Source organism: Marmota flaviventris, chromosome 1 (assembly GCF_047511675.1).
Source record: "Marmota flaviventris isolate mMarFla1 chromosome 1, mMarFla1.hap1, whole genome shotgun sequence".
Lineage (NCBI taxonomy): Eukaryota > Metazoa > Chordata > Mammalia > Rodentia > Sciuridae > Marmota > Marmota flaviventris.
Window position 1 is genome coordinate 74,498,854 of NC_092498.1, and position 27,224 is coordinate 74,526,077.

At 32.9% G+C, this 27,224-nt stretch overlaps 1 protein-coding gene across 3 annotated transcripts in view; it reads right to left on the bottom strand.

Annotated features, from left to right (window-relative positions):
* Etv1 (ETS variant transcription factor 1) overlaps window positions 1-27,224 on the bottom strand; it is an 89,425-nt gene that overhangs the window by 60,979 nt on the left and 1,222 nt on the right. For all 3 annotated transcript variants that reach the window (XM_027932690.2, XM_027932689.3, XM_027932688.2), the window contains 3 exons: window positions 26,889-26,976; window positions 25,426-25,473; window positions 16,071-16,124 (listed from right to left, as the gene is read on the bottom strand). In XM_027932690.2, the coding sequence (XP_027788491.1) occupies window positions 16,071-16,124; window positions 25,426-25,473; window positions 26,889-26,976 (190 nt within the window). The remainder of the gene's footprint in view (window positions 1-16,070; window positions 16,125-25,425; window positions 25,474-26,888; window positions 26,977-27,224) is intronic.

Genomic DNA, 27,224 nt, shown 5'->3' on the forward strand with positions numbered 1-27,224 from the left:
TAATATGGGCTTAAGGAGGGCCACATATAAAGCCTAATATCACTTCACTGCAAGTAGAGTTACAGCAAGGGTCCTGTGGATTCATTTTTATTATTTAAGTAGAGATGATCATAAAATTAGCACCCTTCTAATGTAGTTCTCATCTTGATTATTGCTATTTAACTAGTGAAATTTTTTCTTCAGGCTGAATGAACACTATAATTATTATTGCTTTGCATTGTAAAGGTTGCATCTTAATTGAAAAATCAACACTTTTTTCCCTTTCAATGAATACATCAACTTCAAAACCAACAAAAACACTGAAGATGCAAGCAATTTTGCTAGACCCACAAATTAACGTGTCCTTGATCAACCAGAATTAATAACCCATAATCTCAAATAGAAGATGCTAACTGAACCTATCACTGGGCCTGTATTCCAAGTCTCATTACGTTTCTACCTGAACTTTCTATTTGTGAATGCCTATGGTCAAAGTGTCAGTAGGTTTGAACCAATAACATTTCTAAGCCTGTTCTGCTGACAATATATCATAATAGATATGCCCTCAACTACATAACAAAATCAACAAAAAAATGTGCAGTTATTTTTGTTACTATTTTATAATATGTGTAGACTTGGCCTATAGGTTCATAGATATAGATACAATTCCTGGCATAGAAACAAAACTAATATATAATATAAAAAGGTAAACTGATCAGATAAAAGGTACTTGTGATATAATATGAATGGTTTTTCATTAATTATTTTTAGTTGTACATGGACACAATACCTTTATTTTGTTTATTTATTTTTATGTGGTGCAGAGGATCAAACACAGTGCCTCACATGTGTGAGGCAATTGCTCTACTGATGAGCTACCTCAGCCCTGAATAGTGTATTTTTAAATACTGCATATCCTATAATTTATAGAGAGAATATATATATATATATATATATATATATATATATATATATATATATATTTCATAAAAACATATGCAGTGTTACACAAACACTTAGTCAGATACATACTCATTTACTAATTAGGTCAAATAGGAGAAGGTAATATCATTATGCCCTTTTTATGTAGGAGGAACTGAGGCCCAGTGATCTTAAGATGCTTGTATGAGGTCATACATCCTAGTAAACAGCACAGATCTGAACTCAAACGACTAATGTTCTGCTCTTATGTGATGTACTCTTCTCAGTTCCCTGGATAATGCTTGTCCTGTTTATAGTACATGGCTTTAGTGTCTACAACATGGAAACTATAAATAGTACAAACAGTTTTTCTTTTTTTTCAAGTAGTAATAAAGCAAAATGTGATGTTCAAATGTGATGTTAAATTAATTTTCGCAAGTTTTAGCAAATGTTTTTGGCCTAATTACACCACTGTCCAGAGATATACATTGTCCAAACCAAAATTCAGAAATTCATTTTAGGGAGATTATTTTGTTAAGCAAACATTCAGGATTCCTGAAGCTCAAGACCTATGTATACATAGGACTTAACTACATTTCTATAATTCAAAGCAAGAGGATGAAGATTTTCATAGAATAATAAGGAAATTAGGATCCTGCCTACTTCACCTTTGCTTTATTTATGTATTGTATTGTACACTATGTTATAAATTAGAAGAGCCCTGTAAGTAATAAAAAAATTTGTTTTCCATTTTTTACTGCATTATACAAGCATATAAATTTATATATGTATATATACATGTAGCAAAAATACTTATATATATTTACTCACTTGTATAGTCATAGCAAGTCACTAAAAGCCATGATTAGCACAATTTGCTGGAAAGCAGACAAAAGACAATGTTACCAGATGAGTCCTGGTTCTGGCATGTGCGACCTAGGAGACTCGGGAGTTACACCAAAGTGGTATGGACCTTGTCCATTCTCCATACAATCCAGGGTTGTTTTGAGAAGCAAATGAGATATGGGATATAAAAATGGTCTCTGAACTCTAGAATGCTAAACAAATATCAGAGATTAGTGTTGCTGCTAGTATTACATTTATTTTTCAGTTCCTAGCACCTAGCACAATGCCTGGCACTGTGAATGTGTATTGGCTTAACTTGGTTTTCATTTTGAGAAAGCCATGGTAGGAATTCAACTAAAAGGACAAGATGCATTTTGCCAAAAGAAACTTGCTAAATCTTAATAAAAGTCTTATTCAACTTGACTACATAATAATATGGAATAAAAGCATATTATTTTCAATTTTGTAATCATAAGATTCATGTGTATTTTGCTACATGTATAATCACTGAAATTTACATTAGGAGTTTAGGAGGTATGTTAATACCAGACTTAAACAGAAAAAGGCTGTGTGTGTACAAGTGTGTATGTGTGTGTATGTGTACATATATGAAGGTGGTGGAGATTCTAATAAATACATTTGACCAAAATTTTAAGAACAGTGAGAATACACTATTTGGCATAAAATTCAGATGGAGCCCTTTATAAAGGTAGTTTAGTTTATGAATACATTACATAAACACATAAATTCGTATGTCTGCCTCTATACACAAAAGGACAGGATCATGTATTCCATAAGCACATTATCTAAACCTTAAGAAACTGCCACTTAAAAACTAAGGGCCTAAATTTCCTCTTTGATCAATGGGATAGCTTTATCACAAGATGGGACTGACAGTTATTGATTAGCTGATAACCTTCTAATGTACCAGCCTTTAATCTGCAATAAAACCGTGAATGAAAGTTGAATTCTCAAAAAAAAAAAGGAAATAGGGTTTGATTATCCTGGAAAGAAACAAGAATGGGAACATTCTTGGGAAGGAAAAAAAAAATCAAGAAAAATAGAGCACTGACCTCCAGTTACTTGGCTATCACTGCAGACCTGTGAGTTTAAGACCTCTGCATCACCTGACATTCTGGCCCTGGTGCCAAAGACTGGAGAGTCAAATCAAATCAACATAATAAGGCTGTTGTGTCCATCAGAATAGAGAAAAACAACCTCAAACAGTGGTAAAAGTTCATTTCACAGCATGAATGCCATTTCAAAGGAAAAGCTAACACTACTGAGGGGTTTACTTCAATACTAGCCATACATCTTGCTAGGAATGAGCCATTCTTAACCCAGTCCTGTGGCCTTGATAGTGTTTGACAGAACTTTTGCTGGCAACTTTGCAGCTGGAAAGAATTCCAAGAAGGGCATCCTGTGCTTTAGGACTAAATGTCAGTGTTGAAAAGTCAAGGTGAAAAATAGAGAAAGGGGGATATGTATTTATAATAAAAATGCACTCAGTTTTGTGTGGGTTTATAGACCTTGATCATAATTAATGTGAAAAATCTAAATAACAATCAACTAAAAATTATGTGTAGACACGCTAAAATTAATGAAGTGGATAAACAAAAGAGATATTGAACCGAATTCATCCTTTCATCCAACATTTACGTTTTTGTGCATGTGAGTAGCAGATTTTAAAAGTATCTTTTTAAAAAAAACAAAAATGGGTGATAAATGTGGTCTTATTCCAGTATCACAAATAGAGGATTTGATAAAGAAAACATCACTAATAAGTGATGTTCACTTGGTTCATTGTTTTATTTGCTATTTTTCCCAACACGTAACTAAGGTCATACACTCTTTCTTCTTTTAAAACCAGATGGAAAAAAAAGAAAACATATAAAGACCAACAGCCATTTTGGATTTCTGTATTTCATCTTAAAGTTTAAAATGTTGACATCATTCATTTATAATATCTCTTCCCAAACTGCAGCTTGGGGTTTCTATTCACAATTACACTGAAAATTCCATGAATGCAACCAGTACTACCAGCACTATTTCTAAAAACCTCAGCTGCTGTTTCTACTGCCACCATTGCCCAAATGCTTCTTCTCCCCAGCAAGGAAAATGTGTCAAGGCTGAAATATTTGAAAAATCAAAAACCTGTGTGTAGACAAGATGTATCATCAGAAACATCTCTCAAATTCTGAATAAACAAGAGAAAATCCATGAGGCAGAGAAATGCAAGCACTGTAGCCCAGATAACAAATAGAGACTCTCCCAAATACCAAGTTGTCCCAACTTGTTTTCCCACAGCTATAAGCCCATATGAGTTCACAGAATATTTATCCTGGGAAAAATTTCTACAAGAAGGTTCTCCTGGTCTCTCTTAATCTATCATGCCTTGATTTTTCAAGTATCATCAATGTCCTGCATGGAGATCATTCTTTGTTAACTATGTACTTTTTATAATTCTTTTTGTTGTTTTGTTGTGCTGCTTGGGATTCAACCCAATGCCTCACACATGCTAGACAATCCTTCTGCAACTGAGCCACATCCCCAGCCCCAACCATGTCCTTTTTGTTTTTGTTTATACTTTTTCAGTGTAGAAGCAGTTTTGAAAATTTGTTAAATGGTCTGAGTACTGGCTGTCAGGGAAAGAAGAATATCCCCACAGACCAAGCAACCAAGCTGGGGACAGTTCAACCAAGCTGTGCAACTTCCATCTCCACATGACTTTGTTATTTGATTATTTTATGCCCAGAATTTCCCTTTATATAAATTGAGAACAATATCAAGTTATTTCAGAGTATTTGTGCTAAATAGAGATTACTGAGAAATATATTGTGAGAGAGGAGTATCAAATAATATTTATTAGCGAGCCCTTATCTAATAACTGAGGTCTAGCTCTAATGTTACATGAGTGTAAACATATTCCCATTATCCCTCAAAGAAAAATGAAACAGGGAGAAAAAAAAATCAAAGCAGATATTTGCATTAAATCTCAAACAACTCTGTACATTAATGTTTTTTAAAATGCTAAATACCCAAGAAGTTATTTACTCAGTTCAATTCAATATCCAGTGAATTCCTAAATGTGAACCAGATAAAGATAAGCAGTACATGATCCGTCCCTCTGCAAGCTCATGAAACAAGAGTAAAGTTGGATGTACATTTATTGGCACATAGAGGTCACTAAATTTGACTAAGAGAATCAAAGAATAAATGATGGCCGGGTGTGGTGGTGCTTGCCTGTAATCCCAGCAGCTCGAGAGGCTGAAACAAGAGGGTCTCAATTTCAACGCCAGCCTCAGCAATGTCGAGGAGCTAAGCAACTCAGTGAGATCCTGCTTCTACATAAAATACAAAATAAGACTGGGATGTGGCTCAGTGGTTGAATGCCCCTGAGTTCAATCCCCAGTACCCCCCTCTCCAAAAAAATAAGTGACATTAGAACTGAATCTTAGAGAACAGATTTGTAGTAGAGTAATAGAGTTGGACAATACTCTCCATGTAGTAATAATAGTAGTGAACATTAAATACATGGGGCTGGGAGTGTGGCATCGTGATAAATTGCATGACTAGCATGTGAAAGGCCTTGGTTAGATTCCCAGCACCACAAAAAACCAACCAAACAAACAAACAAACAAAAAACAACCTTAATAACAAACTATAGTATGTGATTTTTAAAAAGTTATATAAGATAATTTGCTTATTCCCTCATCACAGAAATTTGGCATAAGCCAAATAGGTATGAAGGCCATTCAGTGGGCCACAAAAGCCACACCTTTGGGCAGAGTTCATTTTTAGAAGTAAACTTAATATGAAAGAAACAAAATCTAAGCTCATTTTCTGCAGAATTTAATGAATCAGAGTCTGAATACACAATGGTTATGAAAAGACACTGTCCCCCATACAAGTTCACAACACCTATCTTGGGATGAATATAACTTCCTATATCAGATACAGAACATATGCTCTGTGATAGCAGATGATTTTTGTGTGGGTTTTTTTCTTTGTTGTTGTTGCTGTTACTTCACCACTGTGTCATTTGCTGAATAGAACAAAGCCAGACACATGATAGGAACTCAAAATATATTTGTTGAATAAAAAAACTTGTAGAGTTTTGTAAACCTATCAGTCATCCGTATAGACACAATTGTGTAGACACATGTACTTAATAAATAAATGTTAAGCTGAAATCTCATAAGGTAAGAATTATTCTATTTTAACAATTTATTGTTAAATAAATTTATTATTCATACTTGAAATCATAAAATTAATTTTATGATTATGGATATGGATTTCATTTATAACAATACAATTATTCCAATTTTGCTAACAGAAAGGTGATATAATATATCCCTAATATAAGAGATAAATAAAGAGATCATCACAACTGAACCTTTCTACAGAATTTCAAAATCACTTATAACAGAATTATAAAGCCAATAAATAGGAGTAACTATGAAACAGATAGCTTAATGTTGTACCCACAGTAAAAAAAAACCTTTTTTGTTAAACACTAGATTTAAATAATATTCAAAAATTGCATATAAAATCATTTCACAGAAATATTTCTTATTTATTGAAAGCTTAATTAGACATTGTATAACCAGATTTTTAATCTATCCATTCCTGATATAATGCCAATAATTGAGCTCTTCAGTTACCATCACTCTCAGCTACAGTCAGATGCAAGTAGAGCTTGTTGGCATATAATTCATTAGATTTTTAAAAAGCAAACAGTATCAAACCAACATTTTTACTTAGTGACACACAGCAGAAACTCTCATTAGAAGAAAATTCAATAAACAGACAAAAGCAAATATGCATTGTGAATTTTAAGTAGATGTTTATCATTATAAAAGGAAAAATGGAAAAAATAAGGCTATAAATAAAAACCCACAAAAAGCAAACACTTAATATACAATTATGACATAAAGGTCCACATGTATTAGTTTAGCTCATATTATTTCCTCATTAAATCTGATTTAATAGAATTTATAAAATCTATGAAATCATGTCCCAAAAATACAATTATTTTCATGACTGATATTATTTTCCAATACTAGTAAATATTGTGTTTGCTTTTATACACATCACAGAATATTTGTGTATTTCTATATATTTAAAATATTAGAACAAAGCCTACAAATTTTTCTTTTTTAATTTTTTTTTAGTTGTAAATGGACCTACAATATCTTTATTAATTTTTATGTGGTGCTGAGGATCGAACCCAGTGCCTCACACATGCAAAGCAAGCACTTTGCCACTGAACTATAGCCCCAGCCCCACTACAAAATTTTCTTCTGTAAATTATTTTCCACCCTATTCTTTACATAGGTTTTCCAAAAAAAATATTGTTTGGCTTGTACCCCCTGAAGAGCCAATCCCTGCATAAGAATATACTTATATGGGAGGAGTGGTGGTACATGCCTATAATCCCAGTGGTTCCGGAGGAGGCTGATGCAGAAGGATCACAAGTTCAAAGCCAGCCTCAGCAACTTAACAAGATCCTAAGCATCTTAACAAGATCCTGTCTCTTAAATAAAAGTTTTTTTGTTTTTTTTTTTTTAAAAAAGGACTGAGATGTGGGTAAGTGGTTAAGCAACCATAAAGAACAAATGAAAGAAAGAAGATACTTATTTAATATTGAGTGAACTTCAAAAAAAGATGACACAGATTACTTTTCTCAAAATAATTTGTTACTAATTATAGGCATGGTTGAGTGGAAAATATTTGTTGACATACTTCCTTTGAGCATGTTTTAGAAGTCAATTTAAAAGATATGTTGTTACATGAAGGGCAAAACTAAGAATAAAGAATCTAGGAGGAAAATGCTAAAGACTTGGTTTGAGATATATGTTTTTAGCATTTAGCTATGGTGAATAGTAAGCCTCAGTTTTACAGAGTTTTTAATTTTGCTTTGTTTTTTAGATTAAACCTTGGAATTATGTCTGACCTATCTATCTTAACAAGAATGAACCGGTACTGGGTAAGGTGATGCCCAACTATAATCCCAGTGACTCAGGAGGCTGAGGCAGGAGAATAGGAGAATCACAAGTTTGAGGCCAGCCTCAGCAATTTAATAAAACTCTGTCTCAAAAATAAAAAATAAAAAGGGCTAAGAATGTAGTTTAGTGCTAAAGGACCCCTGGCTTCAATTCCTAGTACAAAAAAAAAAAAAAGGTAAAACAAAAAATATATCTAAAACTATCAACCACCGAATATTTTATTAAAATTAAGATTGAGGCAATTTTCTGCAGTAAGTATACAGTCTTTCTTAATAGCTTCTACCTGCACATTATTCTCCCATTAATTATGTTTTTTCCTAAGGTCCACTTTTAATTTCAAATATGCACACAATCATATTTAGATTTTACCTTTTCTACTTGAATGTGGAAAAAGAAACATAGAATCATAATGTGATGTGCTGTGTCTAAGAGATGATTTAGTTCTGTCAACTTTTAGTTAAGTTAAAGGTTAAGGAAATGTCCTCAGTGTGCCATTGAGATTTTGTTTCTTGTATCGGATCTGATGGATTGCCAGAAGATGACCGATTTGAAAAGTGCATTCCTTGTGAAACTAACACACACCAAACTAAAATTTCTGCCCTCCTGAAACAGTGGTTACTAAGTTCTAAACTGTGACAGACACAGGGCACATCTGCACCAGTGGAAAAATAGACTATCTAATGATAAGAATCCCTACCAGAAAAACTGAGCAGGATGGGCCACCAGTGCCCTGGTTCCCCTCTAATCACTATTGGAAATTTTATAATTTACTAGTAAGGCTTAAAAATCAGAATTTGCTCCAGTATGACAGTGAGTTACAATCAGGAATGATTCTCAAATTTAAAAGTAAGAGAAAATAACTAGAAAATAGTCTTCAGAATTAGAAAATATGCATGATTATAGCAAAGACAGCAAAACAATAAGAAGCTTTAAAATTTTAATTTTTATGTAGATTTCATTTTTAATTCTTTAGTATATTTGAAAATAAAATGACAATATATTTCTTACGTAAAATTTTCAGAAGCTGATTGCATCTGTTATATTATAAATTGTATAGCTGTATGCATAACAGGGTCCATCAGCTTTGACACTTCCACCTTTATTATTCTGCAATTAAGTAAATAACAGGGTGGGCACAGTGACCAACCTCAGGTTCCAAAGAAAGCCTGCATCATAATCATCTATCAGTTTCTCAGAGATTCAGGACCCAGTTCCAGATCTACAGTGTCAAACTCTCACAGGGTAAGAAATACTATGCTGTATTTGGAGAAGCTTCCCAAATGATTCTTATTCATGGCCAGGTGTGAATAAGATTACTGGACTCGAGTAGAACTGCACAGCAGATTACTGTCAGTCAAATAATTAAAACCTATACAAAATGCTACTTTAATAGGGCAACAAATAAAATTTAAAACTGATGAATTTAGAAGTTAGAGTACCAGCATGTTATTTAAAACATGGTACAAGTAAAAGGGAAAAATAAATTTTTGTTCTACAAAGAAGAGCAGAGTTGTAGGATAAAGGAATGACTTCGTGTGTGTATGTGTGTGTGTGTATTCCCAACTCTATAAGTATATTGGTATATTGCCCTAATAAAATATCCTAACTGTAAGAAAGAAAAAAAGGGGTGGGGGGAGCTATCAATAACAACAACAACAACAACAACAAAAAATACAGAAAGGAATAAACTTTTCCAGAACTAACTGTTACTAAGGTCTCAAGCAAATTACCTCAAGTGAGGAAGGATGGGACAATTTAACCTTCAAATGATTAGCTTGAATTCCACTTCAGTAACAAATTTAATTGTCCTGCAAAATTTAAATTTTTTTAAAAAATTGAACACAGTAACAAACCCATAGTCTCAAACCTCAGAAATGTAGCTGGGCATGGGATGATGCATACCTATAATCCCCGCTACACAGGAAGCTAAAGAACAAGGATCACAAGCTCTAGTCCAGCCTAGACAATTTAATGAGACCCTATCTTTCAAAAAAAAAAAAAATTCAGTGGTGGAACACTTTCCTAGCATGCACAATGCCTGAGTTCAACTCCCAGTCCAGAAAATAGATAGATAGATAGATAGATAGATAGATAGATAGATAGATAGATAGATAGACAGATCTCAGAAAACACCATTCCTTTTTGAGCGTGATACTCTTCTACAATAAAAGTAGTCAGAGGAGTGAAAAAAGATAACAAAGTCTTCCTTAGCCAATCGTATCCAAAAATTTAATCGGACAAGAAAGATTTCAAAACTATAATAAAAAGCCAACTTTTATAAAGCATTTGCTGAATGTGCAGAAAGTAACAAAATGAAGAAAGATGAAGCCTAGTAGGTCAGCAAAAAATTAAGAAACACAAATAATTAATGGAACTTTCCAATGCTGAGCAAATGTTAACATAAAACAAACTATTCAGTCAGGGACTTCATAGACGTATCTGACTTTAGTTTTGTAAGAAGCAGATTTGAAGGACTGTGGGTGTAGCTCAGTGTTAGAGCATGTGCTTAGCCTGGGCAAAGCCCTGAGCTCCATCCCCAGCACCACCAACAAAAACCACAAAAAACAGAAGATTTATAATTGTAATCAATTGTGATATTTTCAATAGTCAAAGTGCCATTCTAAAAAAAAAAAAAAAAAAATCCTAAGAAAACAAAGTGTACCTAAGACTTTCACTTACTTGAAGAAACTGTTGCTATATATTTAATCAGTTGAATTCCCACACACTGGTTTGTCCTGATTATTTTTAGAAGCCACACTAGTATTTTATTAAAAATATTAAGTATAAAAGTTTGAAAATAGTTACTTTTGTAAGTATGTTAATAAGAGTCAAGGTTATTATTCCTTTAATATCATCACTGCAATAGACTTGCATTCTAGAATGTCTTCTCTAGCGTTAGTTAAGAGAAAGGGGAGATGGACAAGGATCTCTTGGGAATTTTGTATAACCCTGGCTATCCTCCTGGGAGTGCTCTGGAAGACTATGAAATATAAAGGTGAATATCCATCTATCCTGTGATAATTGAATTTCCTTACATACCTCAATGAAATAAGAAGCTTCTATTTTCATTTACTGCTATCACTGTAAAGACTGAAATGAACTAATGTAACCAAAGAGAAATGAAGTAGTTATAATAAAAACACTACTTAACTTTGTAATGAATAAAATGAAAATTAGATGTGAAGGCTAGTGATGTAAGTAAATTTAAAACATGTAATTTAAAATATAAAATTATTAAGGTAAAATTTTAAAGCATGATTTATAAAAGTTTCAGTTTATGTACAATTTGCATCTACATCAGAAAGATAAGGCTCATCTATGTTTTCAATACCCTGAGTTCTCCTTTCTGTTATTTATTTGTTTATTTATCCATTCAGTACTGAGAATTGAATTCAGGGCTGCTCTACCACTGAGCTACATGCCCAGTGCTTTTTGTTTTCTTTATTTTGAGACAAGGTCTTGCTAAGTTGCCCAGACTGGCCATAAAATCCTTCTGCCTCAAAGTTGCTGGGACTGTAGATGTACATCACCACTTTGGGCAGGAGTTCTCCACTCTAAAGAGATACACTTCCATTTTTTCCAGACTAAAGTGTATACTAAAGTAATTCAATGTGTACCAACAGAGTTACCTAAAAAGAATGTATTGCTAAAACACAAACAAATAAATGTATTCAAATCATGTTATTTGTTTTCTGACATGCACTTGTAAGAAGTTGTTTGATTTATTTATTTCTAATTTCTATACTTGTTTCAAAATTTAGCATCTTCAAAATTTAGTAAGCTATAGTATAACATGACTGGATTTCAAATTTCTAACTGATATATTAGAAAACAAGGAATACTCAGAAAGATTATTAGAAAATTCCCCAGTGTTAAGGTTTAATTTCCTTTTCACAATTTTTGAATGTTCTCTTCACTACTCTTCCACATATATTCAAACATGTTACAATCAAATGCATGTTCTTAACTGAATAGAATATGGCTGTTAATCTGGCTAGCCTTCAATTACTAAAAGACTAAAGCAATAAATGAAAATAGAAGCATTTTATTTCATTAAGGTATATAAGGAAATTCAATTATTTACATTTGAAAAAGTAGCACCATACGCTTTATAGAGGGGCACACAGCAGGGATGAAGTTGTTTTGTTTTGGTTTGGGTTGGGTTTTTTTGGTACCAAGCATTGAACTCAGGGGCACTCGACCTCTAAGCCACATCCCCAGCCCTATTTTGTACTTAATATAGAGACAGGATCTCACTGAGTTGCTTAGTACCTCAATTTTACTGAGGCTGGCTGGTTTTGAACTCTCAATCCTCCCTGCCTCAGCCTCCAAAGCTGCTGAGAGATAGGATCCCTCTGACCCACTAAGCATCTACAGAGAGACATCAACCAAGCATTTATAAAAGGCATTTCGAAGACCATCTAACTCCCAGTTCTAGTATTTCATAAGCTTCACCATTCAGAAATCCTCCTTACAATCTATTCCAAATGCTATTCCTCTTCAAACCATTTTCCTCTTGTTTTCTCCTTAGTGAGGACTGAAATTAGCTGTCAGCCTCATATGAACAAGTTTTTTGGTTTTTTTTTATGTCATTAGAAACATGAAATAAAATACGCTTCAACTTTATTATGGACTATTTCTGGTTTCTAATTTTGTTATTAGAAGTACCTCTTATTCTCATATCCCAAAGCCATGTTAGTTAATTTGTTGATATTCATTAAAGTAAAATATTAATCTAAAAAAACTTAAACTTTCATAGTTTCAGCAAGTTTCCTAGATTGAAACTATATATATATATATTGTTTTAGACACAATTACATGTTTCTTCCTTAAGAAAATAATGAAAACTCCGAAAATACTAGAGAGGAAATAAGCTCTAAGAAGCTAATCATGATTACAATGACAGTTTTTCTTACTTTGCTTCTATAACATGTAGGGCATGTTGAATCTGTCATCTCCCAATCCTTAAGGAGTTCACTCTTATGGAAGGCAGACATGTATCTAACAATTTCTAATACATAATCCAAGATACAAAATGATGTATAATCCTGGGAACTCTGCAGAGTGTGGGTAGCAAGAAAATACTGAGGCAGGCTTCAGCAAGGTCAAGTTTACATGGAGTACGATATAGGAGAATCGTCAGCTTGCAAAGTGGAAGTGAAAACTTTCAAAGCAAAATGAGGCATGAAATGGAATATTCTGCTTGGAGGATTGAAAAATTGGGATTAAAGTGCTGAGAATGAAAAGGGACAGGGGTGCTAGAGTAGCAAGGGTCAAAACTAAAAAGGTAACCAGGGCCTGGGTTATACAACAATTTTCTGTACAATCAAAGAATTAGGACTTTGTCCTGCTGGGAGTTTAAAGAGAAAATTAACAAGGCCAGATAGCTGTGTGCTAATGTCACTGCAAAGGGCAGGAGGAAAAAAAAAAAAAAAAAGCAGAAGCAAAAAAAACAATTAAAAAAAAAAGACTGATTCAGAAGTTCAGTCAAAGCCAAATGTGGGTGTGAACTAAAGCAAGGAAACAGGGATGGAGTAGAGACGGTGGAATTAAGATGTGTTTGAAAGGAAGAATCAATAATTTGGTTAGCAATCTTGGATGGTAAGGGCTTGAGGCAACCGAATTGAAATCACAGATTTTTCACCTTGGAGAATAATGCCATCAACTTAAAGGAAACAAGAATGAGAAATGCTGCTCAGGAAAAATGATGATTTCAACAGTGGACTTGCTGAGCACCCTAGTAAAGACCAGGGTTGGTGTGTAAATGGTGTTTTAGACCACCATAAGCCGAGAACGGAGGGGTGAGTCCAGAGGTGTTCCCTTTTTCTAGTTTGAAGGGACCCTAGTGGTGGATGAGGTGAAGATGTCCAGTAGCTGAAGAAGGGACACCCAGGCTGGAAATAACAATGTGGCAGACATCATTTGGGGGGACTATACTGACCAGGACAGTAACCAATAAGCTACACGTCTAAAATTGATCAAAGTTAGCTAAGATTAAAACTTGAGTTCTTTGGTTCCATTAGCCACATTGCATGTGCTCAATGGCCAATGTGGTTAGTGGTTACTGTACACTCGGTGGCACAGATGTAATTTCCATCAACAGCAGACATTCCATGGGACAGCACTGTGATACAGTAGAAGAGAAAATGTTTGGGGACAGAACCCCAGGGAAAGACCAAATGCACAAAGAAGAGAGAAGAAAGATATGAGGAGTGAAGAGTGATCAAAGGAGGAAAAAGAGAAAGAAAAAAAATATATCACACTACTTTGACCAAGAGAAGAGAGTTCAAGGGAACAAAATGCTCACGAATGAGAAAAGCTGAAAATAGGTCAAACAAGAAAAGGAGTAAAAATTACCTCTAGGTAGTTTATTTTACCCTGACATTTGGTATTGTATTGGAATTGTTACCAATTTCTTCAAATGTGAAATGATTCAATGAGATTAATTCCTTGACTCAGATGACAGATTTAGCTTTTAGAGAGAAGAATTCAAGTTCCCCACAGAAAGCAAAATGTTAGAAATAATAACCATTGCCTTCCCCCACTTTCATCAGTAAGGGGATACCTTGCTTGGCTGTTGTCCTTGGCCACCAGCCTTCTGCACATGTTTTGAAGGGTCTCTCATTCGGGACTATATCATTGCTGAATATGTTTCTTGAAAGCATATGACAAATACCCGCATTCAGATCAAACTGAATGCAAAATTCTCTTCTCATATCAAAAATAAAGCTGATAGAACAATGGTTACCAGGGGCTGGAGAGATAGAAAAATGGGAGGTGATTGTTCTATGAGTAAAGTTTCTCTTTGGGCTAATGGAAAAGTCGGGGAAATGAATATTGGTGATGGTAGCACAATGTGAATGTACTTAATGGCCCTGAATTGTACACTTTAAAAAAGGTTAAAATGATCGATGTTATGTTACACATATTTTACCATAATATGCTTTTTGATCAAGCTGACCCAAAATAGGCAACATGAAAGAAAATCCAAAAGAAGTTTCCCACAACCCTCTACACCTGGGAAATTTAGGATAATAAACATAAAATTTGAAAACACTTCCAGCAAATATCTGTTACTTGAAGTAATGTGTTTGTGATACTAAGATGTAAAAATGAGTTTGATTGTAAGGTATTCTAATATTACTGTTGACATTGCTTCAGCTAATATGATCTCAAAAAATAAAACAAGTTATAGCCCTAAATGGCACGGACAGAATAAAAATGCATTAGGCCAGTTTCACAATCAAGATGGCATTTACAATCATTCCCCTTATACATAGTTTCACTTTCTACAGTTTTATTTATCTACTATCTACCACAGTTCAAAAATATTAAATAGAAAATTCCAGAAATAATGTATAATTTAAAAATACCTTTCTCTCTAATATATTCTTTTAATTAGTCTATTTTTCCAAATGTCTTACTTGTGCCTAATTTATAAATTAAGCTTTATCATAGGTATGTACACATAGAAACAAAAACACCACAGTACACGGTTCAGTTCTATCTGTAGTTTCAGGCAGCCACAGAATACATTAGATCATATCCCCTCACAGAAAAGGGGAAACTACTGTAAAACTTGCTTCTAAGGTCAATAGGTTCAGTTAGTTGGTAGACTGGCAAAGCATAAATTTTAGCAGTAAACCCTAAGGCAACTATGTTAGTACAGGCAAAATGCTCACTCTGCAATTAAGGGAGGGCAAGCACCCCATGAATCACTCCTCATGCTTTCTCTGACAGTTGGGCCCTGGAGTAAGGTTCAGGAAAAGGAACCCTGAAAGGACCCTGAGAGAAACCAATGGCTGCTTCCATTTGTGTGCCTGCAAACAGGAAGCAGAAAATTTCAGACTAAAAATTAAATCAAAGCAGGTGACAATTTATGAATGCAATGAATGTTTGGTCCAGAATCTTTTGTAAGCTATACAATAACTAATCTCATATGCATTTTAACTCCAACTGCCTCCCCTCAGCATCCAGACTTTTCCTGGTGAACATACTGGCCAAATGGAAGTAAACACTTGCACATTCATGGATCACACTCTGTTTCCTCTCCAAAGACAAGTACAAAATATGAAGAACAGAACATTTAAACAAATCAGTTGTCCTCGCTGGCCGAAGTTTTGCTCAGATCATACATTGATTGTGCTGATGTCACAACCTGACAAATAAAATCACCTAGTGACTGTAAGCTTAAAAAGACACTGGTATAATACAAGACCAGATACTAGAAGCGCAAACCAACCCCAAAAGAAAGAATGAAAGAAGGAAACAAGACAGACAATGAAACATACAAGAGATGAGTCATACTATACTTACAACTTTCAGCCTGATAGTCTGGCACAAACTGCTCATCATTGTCAGGTACCTGAGCTGCGGAAGAAGGAAAAAAAAAAAAAATTAAGAGAAAAACTGCCAAGGCATAAGGAATGTCAACTCAGATCTGTCAAACACGGTCTTTTTAGGCTAAGATCAAACCTATTATTATTTGCCAATAAGCTCCTATTTAAAATGGTATTGACAGCGCTACTTCGAAGGAGAAACAGAAGGGATCATTGATATCAACGAGGAAACATAAATATGTCAGAAATATGACAGTGGCAGGTGTAGTCCCTCGGAATTTCACCCTGCCAGATGGAAATAAAAGAGACAAAAAATAAAAATAAAAGAAGCTCTAGGATTTCTATTTCCTGCAGGGTTTCATTTTGCAAGAGTGGAGCAAAAAATATTTCAGTTCACCCATGGCCAGTGCTTAAGCTGCCCATCAAAATGAGCCACACGATTCTTTTAAATCATACACAGGTATCTCACACATCCCTCTGCACGTGTACAAACTACTGCTTTTGATATGTTCCATCTCTTACAAATTAGACTGGCATAATTAAAAATGGCTCAGTGGTACACGCCTGTAAACCCAGGAACTCCAGAGGCTGAGGTAGGAGAATCATAAGTTTGAGGCCCACCTGGCCAAATAAGTGAGACTCTGTCTCAAAACAAAAATAAATAAATAAATAAAATGAAATTAAAATTTTTAGAAAAGGGCTGGAGATGTAACTCAGCAGTAGATCACCCCTGGTTCAATCTCCAGTACCTCAAAATGTTTGCCCTAAATTTGACAAGAGGTTGCTATTAAGTTTTAAAAATGAAAGAAAAATCATTAATTTGAGTCACATTTAACAAAAGTAATATATTTTGATGATTACAGTCATAATAATAATTTAAAATAATAAAACAAATGCCATCTTTTCATGCAAAATATTTTCCTGGCATCTATGCAGCATTAATAAAAATAATATCACTGTTTCTTCAGTTCTAATGTCAAATGACTTTCCTATTTCAAGTAAAGAAAAAATACTGAATAGCAAGGACTTAATGCATTCGGCAACAATCAAAACAAATTCAACTTTTTCACTACTAAATTGTTTTTATCACAATTGATTTAGGCATAGAAATAACCTATTTCAAACTGACAGAATATTACTAAAATGAGTTTGCACAAATATACAGACTCTCACATACAGAAACTACACAAACAGAAGTTAGGTTACTTTTAATTTGGTAAACACATAATAAAGTATCATACTAATTAACTTTATCGAGGATCTGATTAGCTGGTATAGTCTTATACAATACTGAAACTTTTTTATCTCATTAAATCATATTAAAACAGACATCAATTAATTTTTTAGAATGAGCTTATTCTGGATGGGAATGCTAATTAAAATAAATAATCAGTCTCTGCTAAAAATGTCTCAGGCTAATAATTGAATGGGTTAAGACAAATCTGTACAAAGTGGAATTTCATATTAAATATCCTATATAAAAAAGAAATCTACCATTCATAGAATTAAAGTTTGTTTTTCTTAGTTTGTAAACTGGTATTCTTTTTAAAGTTTGTTTTTCTCAGCCTATCTAATAGTATTCTCTTTAAATAAATATTTGTCTGAATAAATCTATGTTATATTATAAAGAACATCACAGTCTAATGAGGCTCGCCCATTTGTGAAGTATATGTGATTTGACATTTCAATTGTTTTTCCAAAAACTCTTACACACCAATACTTTACCTTATTAAAGTCACACCATCCCCTGCCACCAAACAAAACCAAACAAATTATGAACTTCTGCAAGTTTCTACTGATGCCTATTTGATTAGCCTATACTAGTTGAAGGGAAAGTTTTCTCTTCACTTTCCACCAGTATCTATTATTATTATGTAACAGCTTGAAAGTCAGGCAAACTTCAACTCATAGCTCTGACTTGCTAACTATGTAACTTTAGGTAAGTTATTTAGCCTCTTTAAATGTCATTTTACTCATCAGTATAGAGCAATAATATACAGGTTTTTGTTAGAATTATATAAAAGTCTCTACCCGACTCCAGATACACATTTTTTTATTTCCAATCCTCCGCTATCTACTCTCTTCCTTCAAATCACAATCGAAAAGTACTACAATCATTACATGCCCAGTTACTCATGTATTAATTTCTAATGAATTCTAGTGGAGACAAAAAAATTTTTTAAACAAACAAAACAAAACAAAACAAAAAAACCCTAAATTTTGTACATTAGCATTGTGTTAGCTATTAACAACATATTTTTGACATTACTGGAAGTTTGACTTGTCTCATAGATTTATAAATTATGAATGTAGTGTACTATACTTTATAATAAGTCTTCACACCAAAAAAAAAAAAGCAAGAGTTTTAAATAAATACTCAACCAATAACAGCAAGTAAACAATGAAATCCTGCACATTTTCCCCTGATGTCACATGCTTTGATTTTCCTTTTTACTTAACTAAATAGATATAACAACTGAGGTGCAAAATTATCAACCACAGCAATTACTGTGCTTTTTAAAAATCCACGTTTATAAGAATCTAATAAAAATGTAATATCCCTTTACAGGAATAGTTAAAAATAGCTGGTGAGTAACAAAAGTATATTTGTAACTGAATATGCTGGTATGAATGTCCTGAAGGCTAATTTCTTTTTTTTTTTTTTCCTTAGTATCATAAGACCAAGTCAGAACTCCATACACAATAATTGCAAGAGCAGCAGCAGCAAAATGCCTGATGTGGTGTGTGGTAAGTATTGGGACACGTGTAGGGGGAAGAAGGCAAGGCACAAGGGCAAAAGAATCCAGTAGCTGCACTTCACAGATACACAAAAAATAGCTACATACTAACAATTCGTAAAAAGAGTAAGAATAAGAACTGCTATTTCTGTTCTAACTTCTTTACATACTGAATAAATACTTCACACTTAGGCTTGAACATATTACAGAATTTTAACAAAAAACATATGACTCACATTTTCACAGAAGCTAATCTTAAGAAACTGAATAGACCAAATGAAGCAGCATGCTACTTAAATAGACAAAGGCTTAAGTAGACCTCTAATTTCAAGTTGGAGTAAAAGGAAAGCAGTTAACTAAAAACACAAGTTGGATCTGGGCAAGGAAAATATGACAAAGTATTGCCACACTGGTATCAGACATTTCCTTTTTTCTTTAATTCACGAGAATTTTGTGAAAGAGCAAACTACAGCTGCCTGGAAATTTGTTACAAGCCATTCCAACTACAAAGTTGAAAATTAACAATACAGACCAACCTAAGGGTGTCTAGTATTATAAGCTACACCTTAGGGGAATAAAAATGTTTCTCTGCACTATGTGATTAAAGAGAAAGGGAAAGAGGAAGAAAGGAGAAAAAGAAAATATATATATCAAAAGACCAATAAAAGGCTTTCAAGGAGATTAAGCATGTAGATTTTATTGGTAATAGCTGGAGCAGCTCTATCAGTTCATTAACATTAAGACAAGTTGCCATCAAGTCCAGGGTCTGGGCTTTAAAAGGGTAATATCTGCACTCTCAGCTACTTGCTTTACCCAGATTATTATCCAAAGTTGTTCTTTAACTTTTCTCTCTTTTTACTACATCACAATACAGATTGTGGGAGAGAACTTCATAAAAATATTAATGACCACCTAAATGTCAGAAAGTCATCAATGCTCAATTTTAACTTTAATATCCTCCCTAACTAACATTACATTGAGGATGGACAATTATAAATATAGCTTGCCTTTACTTTATGCCTATTTTTAACTCTTATATAAAATAATATTCACTACTTAAAAAAAAAAAGTTAGCATTTAAATTTTTTTCAAGGTCATAGGCAAGTAAGTAACCCTCCCCCTCCCCCATATTCTCATAAAACTAGGTGCCTGTTGGGTTTTCTTTTAAAGCTATGGAAAAAAGCAGAAAAATTACAAATAAAGCAAATGTCAAGTATAAAAGGGGTTAATATTTAATTAAAACCAGTTCTATCCACTGTAACAATGACCTGGAGCCAAACAAGGCGGAAGATGTATGAGTCATTCTTTCTGCTGTGAATGAGACAGCTGATCTCCTCAGCAATTCCTCAAGACAAGCAGGCAGGACTGGAGTTCTGCCTCCATTCACAAAAACACAGTCCAGCATGAGCCATGTGGCCCAACCACAAGCTTTTCATGTCACACCCTTCCAGAGAGCTAAAGCAAGTAAACTTGAACTTGAAATATAAACATACCAATTTTATTGCTCTGTCTCAAATAGAGCTCAGATCCATTAAGAAACACATTTAAATAAATGACAACTTTATACATACACACATATATTTAACCTATCATGCTTTACAGGGAAACAGAAATGTACAAAACTGAGGAAGAAAAGAAAGAGGAAAAGAAGGGAGTGTCAGAGGAAGGAAAGAAGAAAAGAAATGAAAAGAAAAACCATTCAAAAAAATATCTTATTTTACTGGCTTATTATTCAAGTTGATTAACCTAAAAATATAGCAGATAATTGCTGAACTTGGTAGCATTTCACTTTGAATCAAAGGGTTAGAAACAAATTTTTTCAAAGAAATTGTACTTTATTTTAAGTAAAAGTAAAACAACAAGAAAATCAACCTTTGCGCTGTGAATTCCTTTTAATCCTAAATTGAAGCTGCTTCGGGCCATGGAACAAAATAATCATCAGTTCACTAAGCCTAGTTTTATACCACATCCGGTTCTAACATTAAAATGATTGTTCCAATGTAAAAGCATTAATTAATGCAGAAATATAAACACATGTAACAAACAAAAAAAGCAGGCCATTTCCACATGACCCAAACACCTTTAGTATATTATTGATATATGTTCTGGAAAAAACAAGAGTAAGTTTTTTTTTACTTGTCTTGAACCTCAAATCAGCTTCAATTTCTAACGAAATTGATCTGCAGTGACTTGAAAACTTAAGTGAAGCTCAGAGCCAACTAGTTATTTGCAGCCCCAAATTTTCTCTAATGCCACAGAAGTCTGACAGTATTATTATTATCATTTTATTGCAAAATTGTACATAAATCAAAGGGAATAAAGTTTTTCTCTGAAATGCAAGAAATTACAAATTTCTTGTAACTGAACTAGAAAAGTTCAGCAATATTAACATTTATTAATATTAACATTTATTAGGATCCCCTGGAAAAAATTACACTCCGTTAACAAATACTATTTTTCTATTTAAAAAAAAGGAAAAAGAAATCTTTCTTTTTGTAAACAGCCCATAAATGAAAACCATTTACATATTTTCCATGAACATTTAGAAGTAAAATAAATTTATTCTACCTGCTATCTTTAAATCAAGTCTAAATGAGAAGTCTTTTCTATATTATAGTATATCCTGTTACAACAAATAAAGGGGTGACAGCCACCCTAACAACACCTCCACATCAATTTCTAAGAAATTGTATGAATATTTTTAATGCATAGTTCTTGATTCCTGTTTTGTGTGAATCACATAAAATAATGTCATTTTTGAAGTTTTATTCCTTTCTTTGCAACACAGGCAAAAAAGAAAAAAGCACATATCTAATATCGTGTTTTTAAAAAGTAGAATATTTAAACAATAAAAATAGCACATATTATTTAACTAAGAAACATCATAAAATGACTTTGAATATAAATTTAGCTTCAGTCTTAAAAGCAATTGAGGGGAAAGTAATGACATCTCTACTTTTAAGATAGCCTGACAATTACTGGAAGGTCACATCAAGGCAAAAGAAAAAAAAAAAAAAAAACTTATTTTCATGAAGTAACAATAAACTTTGGAATAGAAAGGTTGTTCTTGGAAACAAAACTTTGAAAGTATGACAGCTGCATGAAACTTGACTTACTACACCATTGAAAAACATTTTACCCGGAAAGCGGTGAACCCCTGTTGACTTCTTCCTCAATATTACTGATGAAATGGAACCTCAAGACTCTTAGACTCACACAAAATAAGTCAAAAGCAGCTATGCATTTACATCAGATATTTACTGAAATTTATTATTTTTCTTTAATTTGTTTTAGTAGATAAGCTGTGATAAACTTCAGTTTAGAAGAATATAACCCTTTCTTCACTCAGTTTTTCCATCCTTCTATTTCTGTCCCTCATACACAAGAGGTTCCATTTTAAGTAGGACTTTTTAGGACACTAGACACTACAGCACTCCAAATAGGTTAAGTACAAGATGTTATCCATGATGTTGACAGGATTGATATTTGAACTCATTATTTCATGGGATCAAATAATGGCAATTGCCTTCTTGTCGATATCAATCTAATTCAAAAGACAAAGAATCAATAAAGGATTGTACATGGTGAAAGTACAACATGAAGCATCTGTAGCAAAATTTAAAATAGGCATAATCTCTGAGTTTTCTTTTTTGTTTTTGTTTTTGTTTTAACTGCTGCTATGGTCATTGAAAACACTAGCATTTTAATTTTCTTCAGAATAAGATGAATATTTTAACTTGTGATATACATATTAAAAAACTTTAAACTGCATTGCTAGTGCTTAGAAAGTGATATTGATATTAGTATTCTTAAAAAAAACATATTTTACATCACTTCATTGGAATCAAATATGGGGGTAAATGAAAGAATATTTTGAATTGAAAATACTAGTTGCATTAAAATCCTCAATAGAACTGCCTTACCTTTCCCAGTTTCCTCTTAGAGATAAAACACATTTTATAATTCATAATAATTTACTCATGTCTAATCCATGTATTGCACTTGGTCTAATATGTAAAAATTTTTACAGAAAAAAAATTAAGCAAGTTATATATATATTATTTCTCAAAGATTTAGGGACTTTGATAATTTTTTAAAAACGTGATAATCATATGACACATTACAACTAACTTGATTCTCATGTCTAATAAGATTTTTAGACTGTTTAACTTCCCAGTGGGATTCTAACTCATGGGAAAAATTTGATTAGTTGCCAATTTTTTTTTTTTTTTTTTTTTTTTTTTTTTTTTAGGGTCAAGATGCCTTAAAATTCATGGTCATTTTCTTGGCTATGGAGCATTTTGAAAAGAAATATATAAATCGTTTGTAGTGTACCAGTGGAGCAATGTTAATTTCTAGATATCCAGAAAGAGATTAAATGGATAAATCTAGCTATAAATAAACCAAGGTAATTTGGCCATCACTTCTTAGCTAATATTGTTCAAGATCTGGGTTAGTACAGTTAAAATATTAATGCAAAATAATATATTTAATTACTAAGAAGAGAAAGTAATAGTAAAAACTTTTTCACTATTAGATTTTTTTTAAATTACATTATCAACTTTTTGCTTACATCATGGCTTGTTAAATTAATATAAATTATTTTGAAAATGTTTAAATTATTCTAAAATGCAATCTTATCCAGTTTGTAAATTGTAGCACACCTGAGTAATTCCTGAATTTAATTAAGCTTATGAGTTTTTTCTAAGAAAAAAAATCTATGTTCCAACCAATACATTAGTAATTTTCTAGATTTATTTAATATAAGCTAAATCTTTTATAGGTATGTTAACAATCATGAATAAGAATATTTTGTACAGTTTTTAAAAGTAAGTTCAAATAAATTATTCAAATCACTTATCTGAGCTATAAGACACAAACAAGTCAAAAGTAAAAAAAAATGTACTGAAACTGATTATAAAATGCTAAGAGTCTGTCAGTTCCACATTTTAAAATTCCAGGAACAGAGTTGCTATGCACATTCAAAATCTGCCAGCAAGTGCACTGACTTGGAATCAATCAGATTTAAACATCTTAAAAACCAATAAACCTTCCACAACAATTAAAAGAAATACTTTAAGTTATTTTGGATAAGTGAATAAATTCCCTCATATATATAATGTCCTTTCAGTCTTCAACTTTTCAAAACTAATAGCTGAAAGTTAACACAAGAATCTCTGCAAATTTTTCATAAAAAGTAATGTTAGAATGTATGTCTTACATTGCAATAATAAGTAATGTATTACAATAAGTTTCATTTAGAGGGACAAGCAAAATGACCTTTAAGTATAACGGAAACTTTCATTAATACTTACCTTTCATTAACATACAAATACAATCATTCTTTCAAAGGACTACTAGGAAAGCCATTTAACTTAAAAGATTCATAAAGACTGCAAAAGCTCTTTGGAAAACTAGAATATCAGCAAAACAAAGAAACTTATTTTACATGCTAACAGCAACTTGGTCAAATGCATACAAGACCACCGGATGAAACACATCAGTCTGCCTTAAAATAGCCACAAGAGCACTTGGGTTCCATTCAGAGACCCTCTTTCCGGTTAACCATCTTAAAAATCTTTTCCAAAAATGACATATTTCCCATAGAATGTGAACACAGAACACAGTTTATACTCAGCATTTAAATATCTATAATTTTCTGTTTCCCACAAAACAAATCACAAAATTAATATTTCACCTTGATCATATCAAATCCAAAAAGAAAATTTCAAATCATAGTTGCCAACAAAAATCCCTCAATATCAGACATTTCTGAAGAAGTATAAAGCTACTAATGCAATGCCTCATTGTTTCTTTAAATAAAGTTGCACACAATAAATATATAATAGATTACACCATTAAACTTTATCAAAAAATAATCCAAAATGCCTTTAAATATCTCCTTGCTAAATATTAAGTAAATCCTAATAAAAGTGACAAAATAGCAAAGGTCAATTTCAATAAATATCACATACACAGTAATACACACAAAACATTTTTAAAATCTCATATCTCCCAATGGTTGATTTTAAACCCCAAGATTTCCTAAGTATTGGATACACACCTAATGTTCTGTGTTGTGAGCAAGGTGGAAAGAAGACACTTGCACTTAAATCTTGAAGCATCCCGTCCTGATGAACCCAGAGAAACTAATTTCTGCCATCAGAAAAGTCCTCCACCAGAACACCAAATAATGATATGCGCTGCTCTAAAGGAAACAGCAAGCCAGCCGGGTTCTGGCTCTAGGAGGTCTCTCGAGGTACAATAATATAAACCTGATCAATTGCAATTAAAATCTGAACAGAGGCTTAGAACTTGAAGTCTTGGTGCATTAGTTCTTGCCAAAAGCAGATGTGATTGTGAGCTGGAAGCAATTTCTCCTGGTAATTTGTGATGACACTGGGTAGCACAGCCCCAGAGTCCCCAAAGACAAACTCATCAGAGGCTCTAATGTATGCATGACACATGAGGTGGCTCTTTTAGAGCTCAATTAATTGGGCTGAACATTAAGACAGCAAGTTCAGGACTTTTTTTCCCCCTTCTAGAGTTGCTTTTCTCCCCTTTTAAGCAATTTTTTTTTTTTTTTTGCCTTACCTTCTGCAAGCCATGTTTCCTGTAATTGACTTAGATCTTGAAAGAGTTCTAAAAAACAAGTCAAAGACATAAAAATAAGATTTGCAAATCTTTAGACTTCGTTAAATAAAAATGTTTGTCATGAAATTGGCATTAAATATGAATTTAATTGAGGGAAAAGGAATGGATAGAAGAAAATAGGATTTATTTAGCTTAACTATCTCAATCACCCTGCCTACTTTTGATGCCTATTAAACAACACTTTAAGAAATTCTTTAATCTACTAAATAATAGTCAATCTCCTCTCCCTCCCCCCCCCACCATTTAATTTAACAAATAGCTTAATAAGTAAGTAGCTCAGCGAAACCAAAAATCACATGTTAGAATTCACAAAAAGACTGAGGTGAAGGTGTTCTAGTCACAAAAACCTTCCTTAAATATACTCAACTCTGGCTAAAACAGGAGTAGGGAAAAGATTGGAAAGACTGGCATTTTTTGTCTGTCTTCTGAATCTTTTATACAAGATGTTAACAGAACTTGTGGTAATTCTCAAAGTACAGTTTACAGGTTTAGTGCCTCAAAAGTAAAAGGTACAACTTTACGTACTAGTTTTTAAAGAAAAATTTCTACATTAATAGGTTTATAAAAGTCAGAGACTGATAATCCCCTAGAACCAGTTTATTATCAAGTTCAAAACTGCATATCCTGTCATATTGGGGAGAGAAAGGGATACTCAATAAGTATGAAGATTTGAGGAAGTTTCAGAATTCAACTTAATACCTAATTAAGTTGCAGTCTGTACTCTGTTAAATAAATCTAAGTATCTTCAGTTCAATATGAATGCATACATATGGCTAAAATAATTTATAATACGTTGACCTCCTACCAACAGTTCATAAAAAGAATCTGCAACCTAATTTCCTAAATAGTATTGTAATTATTAATTAGGCCTTAAGTATGATTCAGTGAACACTTTAAGGCCTATTAACAAGATGTGATGACTTCACAATGTAGTCATCAAACTCACCCATGAAGATTTTTGATAATGGTGTATTAGTTTAGTTTAAAGTAGATGGGAAATCAAACAATCTTTTTATTGTTTAACTTATAATAAAGCTGAAAGAAAAACATAAGCAGTATTATAACTGCTTACTTTTTCCTACTGTGTTGGATATATTTAAACTGTTATCTTAGAGTATGGAATTAGTTATATGCCATATGGACAAAAGCAAACACAAAACAATGATTAAAAGAAAAATGTCATTGTTAAGTTTTTATTTCCTTCTTTTACTAGTTTGTGACAGGACCATAAAATATTTCCCTGGGCAAACCATCATATAATGTAAACTCTTCCAAGTAAGGTCTTAGTTAAATTCAGTAATTTCAAAGTTTATTATTTTTAAGGTAAGAATGAAGTGCTCCCCTTGTTTATGAGAGTGGAGTGTAGGTAAAGAGGGAGGATTCAGCTCAAAATCAAACCTCACCTTCTGAATCATGAGCCAGATCTCTGTTAATGAATTTTCTTTTCCTGACATTTGTTGGTTTCTCGTTACAATTTCTCCCACGCTGACTCTACAAAGGGAAAGATAAAATCCTTTAAAAGAATGTAAACCTCAAATGTCACACAAAAAAATTCATGCATATATAACATAAGTCTATTGGATCCTCTCTTTGAATAGAAAAAAATAAAAGTTCACAGGATCAATTCTAACATTCAGTTTCTGCCTTTATTTGACAGTGAAAGCTTATGCTGAGGATTCAATAGGCATGGAGAGTTGCTTCCCACCGCCGATCCTAACACTGTTTATCAGTCATACATA